The 18,187-nt window shown below is 44.6% G+C and overlaps 1 protein-coding gene across 7 annotated transcripts in view; it reads left to right on the top strand.

Annotated features, from left to right (window-relative positions):
• The first annotated feature begins 32 nt into the window (after positions 1 to 32).
• Positions 33 to 18,187, top strand: part of nme7 (NME/NM23 family member 7) — a 181,324-nt gene continuing 163,169 nt past the window's right edge. For 2 of the 7 annotated variants that reach the window (XM_078232643.1, XM_078232641.1), the window contains exon 1: positions 33 to 264. In XM_078232643.1, coding sequence (XP_078088769.1) covers positions 262 to 264 — 3 coding nt within the window. In that variant the 5' untranslated portion in view covers positions 33 to 261. The remainder of the gene's footprint in view (positions 265 to 18,187) is intronic. The other 5 variants (XM_078232644.1, XM_078232646.1, XM_078232648.1 and 2 more) reach the window with 5 other exon arrangements.

Below are 18,187 nucleotides of genomic sequence, written 5' to 3'. Positions count from 1 at the left end.
TTTCACCTTTGTTTAACCTTTCACCCCGGCCAACCTCCCTCAACAAAATAGAAAGGTTTCGAAAAAAAAATCTACATTGTGTCTTTCCAATCCGATAACGTTAAGGAATAAAACGTATCGTTTTGTTTTAAAATTTTAAAAAAAATGTTGGATTGAAATCCGTTGCTATGGGACCTTCAGTTCAACAGAGTGGAGCCGGGAGGAGGCGGCGGCGGCGGCGGCGGTAGTGGCGGCTCTGGCTGAGGAAGACACATAGGCAAGATGGTGAGAGCCGCCTACCTGGCAGCGACCCTCAGACAGGGAAGCTTTTCTTTTACCTACACCGTGTATCACACCCTCCCAGTGAGCCACCCAGCAGCAATTAGACAGGTCCCGTTACCGACCAGGAATGACCACCCCCCTCCCCCCCTCGGGCTGGAGCCTGGTGGTTATTTTACCTCTAATGTGTTAGTCAGAAAAGGGTGTCCGCCCCCCCCCCCTTTGGTAAGAGTTTGTTTAGTGTTTCGTGCTCTTGCATTTTTTTTTAAAAAAGCAGCCAGCACATTCGACACCGTGAGAAATTGCAAAAAAGACAGCGCCAGCCTCCTGGTGTGAGAAGGTCTCTCGGAGGGTTGTGTTTGTTTTCGCGGTTTGCTTTGCTTTACTGTATCGGGGAAAAAGGTGTTTGTTAGTTTCACAAACCATTACAATCTGGAAGCTTCGAAGTTTGTTTTAGCAACGGCCAAGTGTTTAGATGTCAAATGCGCGATTATTTTAATTTTTTTGTGATTATTCCTAACAAGTTTGCAGACTCCGAATGTGCAATTGCATGTTGTATTTTGAGTGGCTTCACGGCCTTTTTTATTTCTCCTGGCATAGCATTATAGATGCACCACAGAAGGAAGCTATTCATCCTAAGGTGTCTGTGCTGACTACTGATGTATCCAATTAATCCCATTCTTATGCTCTTTTCCCATAGCCCTGTAATTTGAGTTCCCATCAAGTGTTGAGACAGCTAATTTTTTTAATGTTCTTATTGAATATGCTTCCATGTGCCCTTCCTGTCCTCACATATACCCACACATACTCAATCATAGAGTTTTACAGCACAGAAAGAGGCCCTTTGATCCATCATGTCTGTGCTGGCCACCAAGAGCCTATCTATTCTAATTCCATTTTCCAGCATTTAGTCCGTAGCCCTGTATGCTATGGTGTTTCAAGTGCTCATCTAAATGCTTCTTAAATATTGTGAGGGTTCCTGCCTCTACCACCCTTTCAGGCAGTGAATTCCAGATGTCCTCCACCCTCTGGGTGAAAATTGTTTTCCTCAAATCCTGTGATGCACTATCAATCAAGCAAAGACTAGTTTGTATGCTGGAACAAATAGGCTTTTATTAGCAAAAGACTGGGAGCACACCCATTCTGATGAATTGGTCCAGAGACTGAGGCAGGGGGTGGGGAGCAGTCACCTTTATACCTGGACCAGGGGGGAGGAGTCCCAGGCAGGGCCATGTCCAGGCATGTCACACACACACACAGGCAATAAGCTAACAGTGGTTTACCACAGTCACCCCCTGCTTTTTAAACAAGAGTCCGGCGGGGGTCAGGTGGGTGGAACGATATTTACAGAATTACAAATTTAGTCTCTCTGGGGGCTTGATCTGCCGCTGCGACCGCCATAGTGCCGGTTGTGGTATCTGTTCCGGTGGCCGCGGTGTTGGTTCAGGCGCCAGGCCGTAGTCGATCGAGTCGTCTGTAGTCCAATCCAATTGTCGGGTGCGTGGTGGTGGCTCCTGGGGCTCAGGCGTGCTGTATACGGGGGTAGGTCGTCGTGGTCCCTGGGGCACCAGCGGGTGCCAGGTCTCAAATAGAGACCGTGTCCTCCCGCCCGTCGGGGTACGCCACATAGATGTATTGGGGGTTGGCGTGGAGGAGTTGGACTCTTTCGACCAGGGGGTCCGACTTATGGGTCCTCACGTGCTTCCGGAGCAGGACAGGGTCTGGGGACGTCAGCCACGACGGTAGTGAGGTCCCCGAGGAGGACTTTCTGGGGAAAACAAACATTCTTTCGTGAAGGGTAGCATTGGTAGCTGTGCAAAGGAGTTATCTATTCGAGTGTAGTGTATCAGGGAGGACCTCTTGCCAGCGGGTGACTGGAAGACCTTCAGACCTCAGAGCTAGTAAAACGGCCTTCCAGACTGTTGCATTCTCCCTCTCTACCTGTCCGTTCCCCCTGGGGTTGTAGCTGGTGGTCCTACTCGAGGCTATGCCTTTGGAGAGCAGGTACTGTCGCAGCTCATCACTCATAAAGGAGGATCCCCGGTCGCTATGGATATAGCTAGGGAAACCGAACAGGGTGAAGAGGCTGTGCAGGGCCCTGACGACCGTGGCCGAGGTCATATCCAGGCAGGGAATAGCGAAGGGGAAATGTGAATATTCGTCAATGATGTTGAGGAATTATATGTTGCGGTCAGAAGAGGGGAGGGGGCCTTTGAAGTTGACGCTTAAGTGTTCGAAAGGGCAGGTGGCCTTTGAGATGTGCCCTGTCTGGCCGATAGAAGTGCGGCTTGCACTCTGCGCAGACTTGGCAGTGTCTGGTTATAGACCTGAATTCCTCAATGGAGTAGGGCAGGTTATGGGCTTTAATGAAGTGAAAAAACCTGGTGACCCTCGGGTGGCAGAGGTTGTTGTGGAGAGTCTGCAATTGATCTGTTTGTGCGCTGGCACATATTCCCTGGGACAGGGGGCTCATTGAGCTTCCCGGGCCGGTATAAGATGTCGTAATTATAGGTGGAAAGCTCGATTCTCCACCTCAATATTTTATCATTTTTGATCTTGCCCCGCTGCGTGTTATTAAACATGAATGCAACTGACCGTTGGTCCGTGAGTAGGGTGAATCGTTTACCAGCTAAGTAGTGGCGCCAGTGCCGTACAGCTTCCACTATGGCTTGGGCCTCCTTTTCGACAGAGGAGTGTCGAATTTTAGGGCCTTGGAGGGTTCGTGAGAAGAAGGCCACGGGTCTACCCGCCTGGTTAAGGGTGGCGGCTAGGGTGAAGTCAGATGCATCGCTCTCCACCTGGAACGGGATGGATTCGTCTACAGCGTGCATCGTGGCCTTCGCGATGTCTGCTTTGATGCGGTCGAAGGCCAGGCGGGCCTCTGCCGTCAGGGGAAAAGAGGTGGATTTGATGAGCGGACGGGCTTTATCCGCATAATTGGGGACCCACTGGGCGTAATAAGAGAAGAAGCCCAAGCATCTCCTCAGTGCTTTGAGGCTGGTGGGGAGGGGGAGTTCCAGGAGGGGATGCATGCGGTCGGGATCGGGACCGATGACCCTCTTTTCCACCACACAACCAGGGATGGTGAGGCGGTGTGTGCGGAATATGCACTTCTCCTTATTAAAGGTCAGATTTAGGAGTGTGGCGGTGTGGAGGAATTTGTGGAGGTTGGCGTTGCGGTCCTGCTGATCATGGCTGCAGATGGTGACGTTATCCAGGTATGGGAAGGTGGCCCGCAGCCCATTCTGGTCTACCATTCGGTCCATCTCATGCTGGTAAACCGAGACCCCGTTGGTGATGCCGAAGGGGACCCTAAGGAAGTGATAGAGGCGGCCATCCGCCTCAAAGGCAGTATATTGGCGGTCTTCCGGGTGGATAGGGAGCTGGTGGTATGCAGATTTTAAGTCGATGGTGGAGAACACCCGATATTACGCAATCTGATTAACCATGTCGGATATGCAGGGAAGGGGGTTTGCGTCCAGCTGCGTGTAGTGGTTAATGGTCTGACTGTAGTCAATGACCATGCGATGTTTCTCCCCAGTCTTAACAACTACTACTGGGGCTCTCCAGGGGCTGGTACTGGCCTCAATGATCCCCTCCCCCAGGAGCCGTTGTACTTCGGACCTGATAAAAATTCTGTCTCCAGCACTGTACTGTCTGCTCTTGGTGGCGATGGGCTTGCAGTCGGGGGTGAGATTTTCAAACAGTGAGGGAGGGGCGACTTTAAGGGTCGAGAGGCTGCAGGTGGTGCACGGTGGGCAATCTAAGAACTGCTGATTGCAAACGGAGAGCGGAGGAAAAGGCCCATTATACTCCATGGTGACACTCTTCAGGTGACACAGGAAATCTAGCCCCAGGAGTATGGCAGCGCAGAGTTGTGGCAGCACGAGGAGCCTGAAATGTTTGTACACTGTGCCCCGTACAGTCAGGGTCGCCACGCAGTACCCGAGGACATCCACCGAGTGGGACTTTGAAGCCATGGAGATCGTTTGCTTCACTGGCAGTACTGAAAGAGTGTAGCAACTCACTATGTTAGGGTGAATAAAGCTCTCCGTACTCCCACAGTCAAATAAACAGTTTGTAGTGCGACCATTTACCTCGATGTCTATCATGGACCTGTCGAGTTGGTGAGGCCTGGATTGGTCCAGCGTAATTGAAGCCACCGTTGAATTTTGCAACGCGGCTGACGGCATCCAAGATGGCAGCCCGCATGGCTCACACGTGGCTGAAGGCGTCCAAGATGGCAGCCCGCACGGCTCACACGTGGCTGACGGCGGCCCGCACGGCTCACGCGGCTGCAGGTGTCCAAGATGGCCACCTGCACGGCTCGCATGTGGCTGAAGGCGTCCAAGATGGCAGCCCGCACGGCTCACACGCGGCTGACGGCGGCCCGCACGGCTCACGCGGCTGCAGGTGTCCAAGATGGCGGCCCGCACGGCTCACACGCAGCTGATGGCAGCCCGCATGGCTCATGCGGCTGAAGGCGTCCAAGATGGCAGCCCGCACGGCTCTCACGCAGCTGAAGGCGTCCAAGATGGCGGCCCCCGCGGGTCGCACACGGCGCTACTGGGCTTGGAGGTCAATTTCGCCCTGCATACCTTCACGTAATGGCCCTTCTTTCCACACCCGGAGCAGATCGCATCCTTCGCTGGGCAGCGTTGTCGGGGGTGCTTCCCAGGCCGCAGAAGTAGCACTTCGGGCCTCCGGAGACTGCTGCAGCGGTCGGGTCATTGGTGGGACGTGGCCTGGCGTAGGCCTGCGGCCCTCCCGAGTACAGAGGTGGCGGTGACCGCGGTGTCCATGATGCGCCCCCGTGGTCGGGGGTGTAGGCCTCGAGATTACGGAAGGCCACCTCTAACGAGTCGGCAAGCGCCACAGTCTTTTGTAGGTCCAGGCCACCCTGTTCCAGCAGTCATTGTCGGATATAGTTTGACCTGATACCCGTGACATAGGCATCTCTGATTAAGTCCTCAGTGTTTTGGGTGGCTGTTACGGCCTTGCAGTTGCAGGCCCTGCCAAGTGCTCGCAACGCACGCAGGAATTGATCGCCCGATTCTTCTGGCTGTTGTCTGCGAGTAGCCAGAAGGTGTCTGGCGTAGATTTCATTAGACCATTTGTTGTACTGGCCTTTTAAAAGTTCGATCGAGTCCTTGTAATTTTCAGCGTCTCTAATCATCGTGAATACTTGATCGCTTACCTGGGCGTGGAGCACGTGTAGCTTGTCGGTTTCGGTCCGGACAACGGAGGCGGTGAGGAAAGTTTCGAAACATCGCAGCCAGTGATCGAAGCTGTTCGAGGCTCCTACAGCTTGTGGATCCAATTCGAGTCTATCGGGTTTTAGTATCCGCTCCATCCCAAAACTTTTGCTGATAAAATTGATGCACTATCAATCAAGCAAAGACTAGTTTGTATGCTAGAACAAATAGGCTTTTATTAGCAAAAGACTTGGAGCACACCCATGCCAATGAACTGGTCCAGAGACTGAGGCAGGGGGTGGGGAGCAGTCACCTTTATATCTGGACCAGGGGAGGAGGAGTCCCAGGCAGGGCCGGCAGGGGCATGTCCAGGCATGTCACACACACACGCAGGCAATAAGTTAACAGTGGATTACCACATCCCTTTACCTTAAAGCTATGCCCCCTGGTTATTGATCCCTCAACTAAGGGGAATTTTTTCTTCCTAAATATGTCCTTCATAATTTTTGTACACTTTAGTTAGGTTCCCCCCCTCAGCCGCCTTAGCTCCAAGGAGAACAAACCCAGCCTAACCAAACTCTCTTCATAGCTGAAATGCTCTGGCCCAGGCAACATCCTGGTGAATCTCCTCTACGCTCTTCCTAGTGCAGTCACATCCTTCCTATAGTGTGGCGACCAGAACTGCACACATTACTTGTAAACTGTGGTCTACCGAATGTTTTATATAGCTCCATCATAACTTTGTTGTTCTTGTACTCTATGCCGAGGCTAATAAAGGCAAGTATCCCATATGCCTTTTTAACTAGCTTATCTACCTGGCCTTCATGGTGCCTTCATGGACGTATGGACATGTCCCCAAGAGTCCTCTATACTTCCTAACATCCTACCATTCATTGTGTATTCCTTTGCCTTGTTAGTCCTCCCAAAATGCATCACCTCACACTTTTAAGGGTTAAATTCCATTTGCCACTACTTTGCCCATCTGACAAGCCCATCTATATCGCCCTGTAATCTGATTCCTTGATGAATATTGCGACACCACCTCCTCTTTTACACCATCTCCACTTTTCAGACAGTGCATCCCACATCATTTTCCTGAATGTGTGCTGCCATGAATTGAATTCTATTCCAGCTGAGATCTAACCAGTGTTTTACAATGATTTAACATAACTTTCTTGCATTTATATTCTTCCTTTGTTAATAAAGCCAAGGACAGAATTTTTAAAACAGTTTTCTGAACATATCCTGTTAAATTCAAGGAATTGTGTACATACACTCCCTGGTCTCTCAGTTCCTACACCCCTTTTAAAATTATGCCATTTAGTTTATCTTGTATCATTTCATACTTCTTTGCTTTAAGTTTCATCGACTAGGTGCTCAGTGCATCAATCTCTCAATATCTTCCAAATGTTTGTTACTACCCTTATTGTTTACTACCTTGATATTTTCTTTATCTATTCAACATGTTGTACTCATAGAATCATAGAAACCCTACAGTGCAGAAAGAAGCCAATCAGCCCATCGAGTCTGCACTGATCACAATCCCACCCAGGCCCTACCCCCATATCCCTACATATTTTACCCGCTAATCCCTCTAACCTACGCATCTCAGGACACTAAGGAGCAATTTTTAGCATGGCCAATCAACCTAACCCGCACATCTTTGGACTGTGGGAGGAAACCGGAGCACCCAGAGGAAACCCACGCAGACACGAGGAGAATGTGCAAACTCCACACAGACAGTGATCCGAGTCGGGAATCGAATCCAGGTCCCTGGAGCTGTGAAGCAGCAGTGCTAACCATTGTGCTACCGTGCCGCCCGTACTGTGTGAATGTGTATATATAATATATATAAAAATTAATTGATGGGTTGCAACATTTTGTTTCAAAATTCATTGAAAATTCCTCTGTGATAGGTAGAAGAAGTGATGTGCAGTTGTGGCAGAAGATACAGAGGAGTGTAGTGCCACTATCTTTCAAGACTTTCTGTTAAAGCCATGTGGCACACTGAACAACAAAAGAGCATAGAGAGAGAAACAATCACGCAAACACAAACAGAATGAATGTTCATAGAAGATTAGAAGAGAGAGAACCTGTAATATATGGACATCAACATCAGCTTGATATAGATAATGTCTGCTTAAATTTACTCTGAACAGTGCTATTCCAAATTACGATACAGAAACAAGCATTTTAGTTTTTGTCCTTCGCAAAGGCAGTAATCCGCATTTAATTTATCTGGTCTGTTCCCCGCCAATTTATTTAAAAACTTATTTGAATAATAGATATATTATATTTCACAGAACTAGGTATCTTGGCAGTAAAGGAAAAAGTTTAAAATCTTTTCACTTGCCAATCCATCTCCATCTTCTTTCCATCTGTACCTTCCTAGTAAATGTGCGAAATGTCATGGGAGGTATATTAGTTTGGGTATAACTCTACATGGAAGTTTGGGTTCTTTGGGCGCAATTTTACTGGCTTGCTGCACAGATAAGTTTGTGTGTGGAACGAGAAATTGGGTTCGTGCTTGGTTACGGGCACTGTTTTGCCAGCGGGATCGGCTTTGTGCCCAAAAAGGACGCAACGCCAATTTGCATGTCATTAACGACTCCTGCACAACATTGTCCAGGCTTACTTCAACTTACCTCCCTGCCGACGAGAATCACAGCTGGTCTCCATCAGCGGAGACCAGATGTGATGGCCTCATGGGGTTGGATCAGAGGCCATTGAAGCCCTCAGTGGTTGGGGGTATGGTTGGGCAGTGCCAGAGAAGCGGTGCCACTCTGGCACTGCCCACTGGGCATCCTGGCACTGCCCACTGGCTACCATAATTGTGCTGGGGCAGTACCAAGGAGGTGGGGCCTGAGGGTGGGGCGCTCTGCAGTGGTGGGGGGAGCTCTGCAGGGGGGTATGCAAGGGGGGGGAGACTGGCACAGGGAGTGATTGGCAGCAATGGGGAGGATACAGGGTGGGCTATGGGTCATGACAAGGGACTCATCAGGAGGGTCTTGATGCCAGCGACCTGAGTTGCCATTGTGGGTGGGGAGGGGTTCTACATTGCCGCCAATGATGAGGGGTGGCATGAGATCCATGGGGAAAGGGGGCGTGGTGGCAGGGGAGATCGCATCTCCTGCGCAATGGCACCCCAAGCAGTCTGCAGCTGGATTTTCTGGTGAGCTTAGGCACTGCCCTGCCGCCCTACTGGTGAGAATCACACTTCTGTCCAAAAATGTGACAGTGTCATAAGATTGCATTTCAAACTCGCCCAAAAAAAGATTGAAATTGTCATGTTTTCTCATTCATTCGGCACTTAGATTTTTTTTTCGTATGATTGCGCCCGTTTCTTATTTTAAAGACTCACTATTGCATAGTTGGGAGTTAGTTCAGAAATCAAGCAGCTGTATGTGGGGATTGATATTCAGTTTAAGTTACCATTATCTAGTCTTCCTCTAAAGATCACACTATGCTTGTTTTCCAATGGGCTGTTGGATTTTCTGCTTAGAGTGGTTTACAATTTTGACATTAAGACATTAGGGTGTGTTACCTATTTGATTATTTGGCTCACAGTTCAACCTAGTACTCACCAGAAAGTTCTGCAATGCATAATGACAAACATATGTGTATAAAAGTAAAGGTAAATCCTTGGAATCTTCTGTAATTATTTTAAAAAGAAAACATAGATGCTGTTATAGGGAGGATTGCTGTTTGTTCTTTTGGGTGCACAAGCTAGGATGCACTGGTTTTCTATTTTGTCTGGAATGAGTGGCTGGAAGGTCCAGATTGACAGAATGTTGTGTTCACTCTGGGATAACTGTTTGTTGATGATAGATCCCATCTCAATTTTGTCGTAAGCAAAAATACATTAATTTTCTTTTCTGATTATAGGTAAGTGGACATTCGTTATTACAAATGTTGTGTGTAGTAGAATAGATGCTGAAGTAAAAAATAATAACGAAGGTATTACTTTAGTTAAATTAATCTATCTTTAAACAGCAATCAAGTATAAAAATGACAGAATGCACGTGTGTTTATTTTGTGGATCTTGGTGGCCAAGACAGAAGGTTAAAATGTGTTGGAACTGGATAGTCCATTAGGTTAGCATGTTAACCTTCTAGATGTTGAATACTTTGAGAGTTGGAACTGTAATGTAGAACTCGCTACCACAGAGTAGTTGAAGTGCAATTTAGGCAAAACTAGACTAAGGAGAAGGGAATAGATGGCTACAATGGAAGATGGTTTCTATGCTTCCTCATCTAAATGAGAAAAGACAGGAAGAAGCTTGAATAGAGTATGAACATGGACTGGTTCAAATGGCCTGTTTCTGCGTCATACATCTGTGTAATAACAGGAAATGTTAATCTGGCTACTATGGAAAAGTGATGGGCTTCTCCTGAGTTTGGAGCTCAGATACATTGCTGGAGAAAGTTTGAAGAACATTTTATCTGTATGTAACCATATTGTACTTAGCCAAGGAACTCTTGATGTTGAAACTGGTACACAAAGTGAGAAATCATTATCCCTGTTGCCTGCATTCTTTGCCATGATAAACTCATCGGCAAAAGAATAATATTCTGTTGTTCGTAACCCTGCAGGCAACAGGAATAAGTATGTAGCCAGATGAGGATTTAGGTTCCACTCCAGCATCCTCCACCTTACTTCATCTAACTATCAGGATAACATTATACTCTGTGCTTCCTCATAGTGTATCTTTCTATCAACATAGCTTTAGTGGGGCTGATGGCATAGTCTAGCTTCTTCTCCGGCTTTCTTCCAGCATCCCTCAATTTATTGCTCAAAATTATCCATCTATTGGATTTTTCTTCTTATCTGTTTTAACTACAGTTTCTCAGTCAATTGTTGCCAGAAAAAAAGCTGTTAGGGCTTTGTTTCCAATGTCTATACTTGACTATCTTTCTCTCTCCAACTTTGATTAGCAATTCTTTTGATTTCTGAACTTCTAGGTTTCCCTTAAAATAATCTGTACTATTTGCCTCAACTATTCCCTGTGCTAGTGAGTACATATTCTCACCACCTTGGATAAAAAGGTTTATTCTGAATTCCCAATTTCAATTCTTGGTGACTTACACCATGTTAATGGTCTCTACTTGTGCCTAAATGGAAGCCACACTCCCCATATCTGCTGTATCAAAACCTTTCATTGTTTTAATACCTCTATTAGGTCACGCCTCAGCCTTCCCTTTCCAATAGAGGTAGCCAGGCTATTCATCATCCTTTGCTGATGGGTGTAACCTTGTCGTTTTGGTAACATCCTTGCAATTTTTATTATCCCTCTTCCGTGTGCTTCTTTGTCCTTTTGGTAATATAATGAACAGCTTTGCACACAGCATTCCAAATGTGGTCTAGCCAAGGTTCAGTACATGTTTAGTATAGATTCTCTCCCTTTAGAAATAAGCCTGGCACTTTGTTTGCTTTTGTTACGGCTTTATTGACCAGTATTGCAACATGCAGTGATTTGTGTATTTGTATATCCAGATCTCTTTGCTCCGCTGCACTTTTTGGATTCTTATTTTCCAAGTAATTTTATTTCCTTATTTTTCTAATAATACCTCAAAATTATATGTTAACATTAATTTGCCAATTATTTGTCTATTCTGCAGTTTGTTAATGAATTTATTAGTGTCATTTTGTAATTTGTTGCAAACTTTTGCAGCGCTGACCTGAACTCCCAATTTGATGTCATCCACAAATTAAGAAATTATGTTTTTGATTTCAAAGTCTAAATCATTTAATATAAATTGTGAACAGCCTTGGTTCCAGATCTGATCCTTGTCTGATCTGCCTTGATAACTTCTGTCATGCTGAATACCTATACAGTCATCTGCTTTACGTCTTGCAACCCGCTAGTTATCTATTCTGCTATTAGTTCACTTATTCTGCATGTTCTGATCTCATTCATTGTCTACTATGTTATTTCCTCATCAAAGGTGTTAAAGAAATCTAGATAAATTGCAGCTGTCTTACTCTTGTCCTCTCTCTCTCTCCACTTCAACGAGGTTTATACTGTATTATGTCTGGACACATAATGCAGATTCCTCATTTGTGGAATAACATTAGAAACTGGTGTCACTTTAAGTTAGAAACAATTAAGCCAAATATATATGCAACATTCCTTTTACAACTCACTAGATTTGAGGAGACTCTTGTTTCATCTGTCATTAGTCATTGAAAGTAAAAAGCACTCAACATGCAGTTTGATTGCCTGTAATGCTGTAGTCTTCTTACAAATGATCTTAAATTTGAAATATCTGCCAACTTTAAATGTTTTAATGAAATAATAATGTTTGAACACTATAATAGGCCACACATTTCAGAGGGGAGTTCTGAATGTCACATAATTTGTGCAGAAGTTTTGAATAAATCATAATTGAGAGTTATTGGCTGCAAAATTAATTCTAGTGGTGCCAGGCATGCCAACTTGCATCCCTGAGTGCAGAGAATGAGTCACTATTCATGTTAGCATTCTTCTTTGATATGGACACATGTCACAGAATCAGAGTCCCCTGAATATACGCGAAGATGTTGAATTGCGCCACCCTGACTTCAGGCACCCCAACCTTCTGCTGTGATGTCAGGAAAATAAAACTGAGTCCAGTGCCAATGCCTGAGCTTGAGCAAGTGCCAGATCAAGTAATGTGGCCTGTTCATCATTTCTGTGCTATTGCTTTCTCCTTGGGCTGCTTTGGCTGTTCAGGTGGCAGCTCTTGGTTGTCGGAAAGCAAGAATGTAGAAAAGGGAGGTACTCATGAGGGAATGGGTAGTGTGGGAAGTAAGAGATCCATGATTTCTGCCTTGGAATTAAAAGTTCTGAGTTCAGCAGCTTGGCCTTCATGCCAGATAGCAGGATGAGGGTGTGCTGGGAGTTGAGAAGGGGTAAGATACTGCAGATCCCAATATTGAGGGTATTTGACTTTCCTGAGCCTACAATTCTGGGCAAAATAAATTTTGTATCTATTAAGTTGTTTACTTGGACGTTTTTTGACTCTGTAAAATGTGTTGCTCTCTCTTACAAATACTTGGGCTGGATTTTTAACGGGCAAGGCTCGCAGAATGGCATTCTCCGTTGGTCTTGGGCGGGATCTTACAAGCCTCGGGCCGGCGAGGCAGTAAAATTCTGGTTAATGATATTCTGGGTAAACGGCAAAGATAATCCTAGTTTTGGATGATTCAAGAGTAGTGGTTATTTTTGAAAGGGGATAACTAGACCAAAGAGTTGATTAAATATAGGCAGATCTGGCGATGGATTGATAAGAAATCTGTGCATCACCAGAGTTTTGTACCTGCTGATTTTTATATTCCAGCTAGTGTTTATCATTATCAGTATTCAATCATCATTCCAGATGTTCCTATACATCAGTAAGCTGATTGCATTTACTTGTTCTGGTGCTTAGTTGACACTCAAGAGGTCACATCATTAATGATAGTAGTACAAAATAAAAGCAGATTTAATGGTTGCATGACCTGATAAATTTGGTTGAATATTATGTTTGAAAACAATTGCTGGGTATGGATACAAAACTTGAGTACTTGAGCAATTTCTAGATATTTGGTAGAAGTATTTGGGGCGGCACGGTGGCACAGTGGTTAGCACTGCTGCCTCACAGCAGTGAGGGATCCAGGTTCGATTCCAGGCTTGGGTCATAGTCTGTGTGGAGTTTGCACATTCTCACCGTGTCTGCATGGGTTTCCTCCGGGTGCTCCGGTTTCCTCCCACAGTCCACAAATGTGCAGGTTAGGTGGATTGGCTATGCTAAAAAATTGCCCCTTTAGCGTTGGGGAGATTAGCAGGGTAAATATGTGAGGTTATGGGGATAGGGCCTGGGTGGGATTGTGGTCGGTGCAGACTTGATGGGCCAAATGGCCTCCTTCTGCTATATAGAGTCTATGAAGTAGCAATCAGTTTATTTGGATTGAGGCTTTATGCTTTGTGTCTGCAATGTTATATGAGCATGTGCTGAACGTATGCCATCTGTGTTTTCTCAGTATTCTGTTTGCTTTGGAATTTGCCATTTGGTAGGAAAATTCTACATTTCACTACTAGTATCTAAATGACATGTTAACAAACATATCTTTCAAATACTTTGGAAGGGAACAGATTCACAGTTGTGAAGTGACCCTTAGTTGGAAGTATGTGTAAGTGCACAGATATTGGGTGAGCAAAAGATTTAGTTCAATCCAAATAGCCTGCCACCACTCATTTTTCAGGTTGATGTGAAGAATAAGTACATGTATAAGGTACCATAGAGTTACCTGAAATTCACTGAACAGAATGGTAGCATGAATCTTTGCCTGCAGGGGAAAATGTCTCTAATTAGAGATGGCCTCGAACAGAATTTTGTGTGAAACCTGCACAATTCTTGTTATATCTCAAACTGCTTCAATGTGTTAACCCACAACAAATGTTTTTCTTTACTGGAGGGTAAATAAACCTGACCATAATTGGGGCTGAAATAATGTAATAGCATATTACTGCATTTTAAACTGGGAACTGTTTGTATCACTGGATGGCAGCATTTGCTAATTTTATTAGGAACCTGATTCCTCATCAAAGATTGCTTGAAGGTCATTTGAAAATAACTGAGTGTGTGCGTGGGTGCGTGTGTGCGTGCGTGTCACGCATGCAGAGTACTTTTCTCTGAATTATATGATTAATTCACATTATGGTTATTATGTTTTTGAGAATTAAAAATAAAAACACAACATGCATTGTCCTTTTTAGTATCTTGACTTCTGGGAGTAAAATTAAGTAATCAATCAATCATGCCTAAACTGACACGATTGAGTGAGGACTTGAACTGGGGCAGTAATTATGATGTGTCTTGGGTTTTCAGGGTCCAAAATAGGCATGAAGTTGAATTTGGGAGTGTGACTTTAAACAGTGTAAAAGGGTGAGTGGCATGATGATATGCCAAAGATGTGCGGGTTAGGTTGATTGGCTATGCTAAAATTGCCCCTTAGTGTCCTGGGATGCGTAGATTAGAGGGATTAGCGGGTAAAATATGTAGGGATACGGGGGCTTGGGTGGGATTGTGGTCGGTGCAGACTCGATGGGCCGAATGGCCTCTTTCTGTACTGTAGAGTTTCTATGATATTGGTATGGACGTACAATAAAGGCCCATGACCCTATAACAAGTGTAACCTATATCTGAAATGGTGGACTTTTCAGCAACTGGCCTCCTTGCCTGCCAGAAACATTATCTTTGTAACCTGTCCAGCAGATCAAGGTGAGTTAGTAAGGAGTTTTCAAGAGCGGTATGTAAAGGGATCCCAACCTCTATTGAAAATAGGAGGTTGAATAACAGCAAGAAAGAATACTGTGATTTGCATGAATTGTTGGATTCCTACAGATGCAGGGAATTGTAGACTGTACATGTATAGCCAAGGCACTTATCCATCAGGAAGCAGCTCTGTTTCTGAACAGGAAGGGCTTACATTCACTTGATCTGCAACCTGTTTGTGACCACAAATAATGAGTCATACAGGTCTATGCCTTGTTTCCTCTCATTAGTCATGATTCATTCACACAGCAGCAGTCTTCAATATCCTTCTGTTCCACCCTGATCCAATATTCCTCTGTTCCACCTAAATTAGCATCTTTTTAAACAAGGGCTATCTTTTTTCTACAACTGGCTGGCATTCTTGTCCCTGAGTCAGATGTTGTGTGTTTAGCCCAGTTCCAGAGTCTTGACCACAAAATCTAGGCCAACATCCAATTTCTGTACTTTGAAAGTGCTGTAATTTGGAAGTGCTGTCTTTGAGTGAGACATTAAAACCAAGGTTCCATCTGTGCATTAATGGCACTATTTCAAAGACATGCAAGACATTCGTGCTGGTATTCTAATCGTTATTTATTCCTCAACCAACATCACTAAATCAGATTATCTAGTCATTATCTTGTTGCTGTTTGTGTTCCCTGCTGTGTACAAATTAGCTCCTGTGTTTCCTACACTGCATTAATAGCTAGACTTCAAAGGTACTTAATTATCTGTAAAGCTATTTGGGACAAACTAAGGCTGTGAAAGGCACTATATAAGTGCAGTTTTTAAATTTTGTTCATAGGATGTGGGCATCACTGGCAAGCCTAGCATTTAACGCCCATCCCTAATTACCCCTGAGAAGGTGATGCTGAGCTGTCCTCCATTCCTTTTGATGCAGGCGCACAAACAGTGCTGTTGGGGGGGTGATCGTAGTTGTGTGGGGTGGGGGGAAGAGTTGGGGAGTACCAGGATTTTGATTCTGCAAAGTACCATCCCATCTTCAATTCCTGTCCTGTCCAATCCTTGAATGTGTTGTCTTCCAAATTAATGCTTATCCTTGCAGGAATTCCATGTTTGAATCCTTCCAATTGGGTTTCTGCCCATACAAACATAGCTCTTATCAAAGTCACATTGTAAATTTTGCCTCATCATCCTTCTTGACCTTTCTGCAGTCTTTGAAGCAGACATCCCCCCTCTTCCAACAACCCCCCACTGTTGTCCAGCTGGATGGGCTTGCTTTTACCTGGTTCAATTTTTATCTAACTATACGAAGGGTATCACTTGCAATGTCATTTCTTCCTTCTCCCATACTGTTAACTACCAGATTTATCTTGGGCACCCTTTTATTTCTCATCGTCATGCTGGTCCTTCGTAATATCATCAGAAAGCACAATGTTAGTTTTCACGTGGATGCTGTTGTCACCTAACTCTACTTTGCAGCCACCTCGTGACTCCACCATTGCTAAATTGTCAGACTGCGTATTTGATGTCCAAATGGAAGAGCAGAAATTTCCTTCAATTAAATATTGGGAAGATGGAAGTCATTGTTTTGTGACGCTGCTGCAAACTCCGTTCCCTATCTATCGACTCCAACCCTCTCCCTTGCAATTGTCTGACATTAAACCAGACTGACCCCTGAGATGATCTTCTGATCACATTTTGGGCTATCACTAAGACTGCTTACTTTCATCTTTAACTCCACTGCTCAATTCTTATCCTTATTTTCAAATCCCTCTATGACTTTGCTCCTACCTATCTCTGTAATTTTCCCCATCAGTACAACAAGATATCACCACATATTCAATTCTAGCCTCTTGTCCCTGATTTTATCCGCTCTGGCACTGGGGACTGTGCCTTCAGTTGCCTTAAAATCTGGAACTCCTGCCTGACACCCGATCCCATCTCTATCTTACTTTCCAACTTTAAGACACTCCATAAAACCTAGCTCTTTAACCCCAGTTTTGGTCATCTGACCTAATATCTCGTGGCTTGTTGTGACATTTTGCTTTATACTATTTGTGAAGTGTTTTGGGATGTTTCATTAACATTAAAGGCACTACATAAGTACAAGTTGTGTAATTGTATGCTGGTGGTGGACATTAACTAGTGAATAATCTGAATCCCTGTAAGTAGATACTGAAACTGTAGTTGGTGGGGTCTGGAGGCATGTGTGTGTAATGTGTAACTTTATAGTAAATACACAAGTACACAGACTGGCTCCAGTTCTATCCTTCAGCACCTGGTTTACTGGGAAAAAACAGAAGGGACCTGCCTTCTGTATGCAAAACCCTCTGTCCATGATGTCCATGACAATATATGAATAAATCATGGTCCTCCTTTGTAGACAACGCTGGCAACCAAGGAAAAAATGGGTAATGCAAGGGTATAAGCAAAGGAACAAAAAGACATATGAATAAGATGAGATGGGAGGAAGTCTGTGTACAGCATAGATACCAGTATAGACTTGTTGGGCCCAATGGCCTGTTTTTGCTGCACGTTCTGTGTAATTACAGAGTAATGATAGGCAAACCTCTTAACTCACCTTGGTTATCATGGTGAGCTCATTGAACTAGTTCCTGTATTAAAACCATTCTCTATGGAATATACTTGCATTCCTCTGCCACCTTTATCTACTCTTAATGAGCAGTTTGTTTGCAATCTTTCCTCTCACCTAGTTGGTAGAAGATATACTTCCTCCGAAGCAGTGTCTGAAAACAAAGGGAGAGAGGCACTTGCGGCTTCTCCTGTACTTGCTATTGTCCACAGATAGTTGTTTGCAGCAGAAGAGCATTTGCTCTTTAAGAGGTACAGGCTGCCATTATAATACTTTATGCAAACCAAGAACAAGCTGCCAACCGAATGCTGGAAGTCTACCCATTTAATTGTAATGAATAAGTTGCATGAATTTGGGAATGTTGTTAATAGGCATGTGTTCATGAGTGTGCTTACGAGTATGATATTCTGCACATGAAATATGAATCTTCACAATTTCTACTTCGTTAAGCTATGATTTGGACTGTCACTCCTCGTGTAAACTATTTCTGTAGTGTTTGAGAATAATTTACCATAGCCCTGGTGATTATCAATAATGTGGAGATGCTCTCCTGAAGAAGGGGCTTGGGGCTCCGAAAGCTTGTGTGGCTTTTGCTACCAAATAAACCTGTTGGACTTTAACCTGGTGTTGTTAAACTTCTTACTGTGATTATCAATAAGGCAAATAGACAACTGGAAGGCAATGATTTGGGACATTTTATATTGATTATTATCACTGGACTAGTAATCCAGAGACCCAGGGTGATGCTCTGGGGACCCGAGTTCAAATCCCACCATGTCAGAAGGTGAAATTTGAATTCAATAACAATCTGGAATGAAAATGTCCCTGAAACTATTGTTGATTGTTGTAAAGACACATGTCATTCTCTGCTGTCCTTTAGGGAAGGATATCTACTGCCCCAACCT

The sequence above is a fragment of the Mustelus asterias genome, chromosome 17 (genome assembly GCF_964213995.1).
Source record: "Mustelus asterias chromosome 17, sMusAst1.hap1.1, whole genome shotgun sequence".
Lineage (NCBI taxonomy): Eukaryota > Metazoa > Chordata > Chondrichthyes > Carcharhiniformes > Triakidae > Mustelus > Mustelus asterias.
This window is presented reverse-complemented; position numbering and strand designations above follow the sequence as displayed.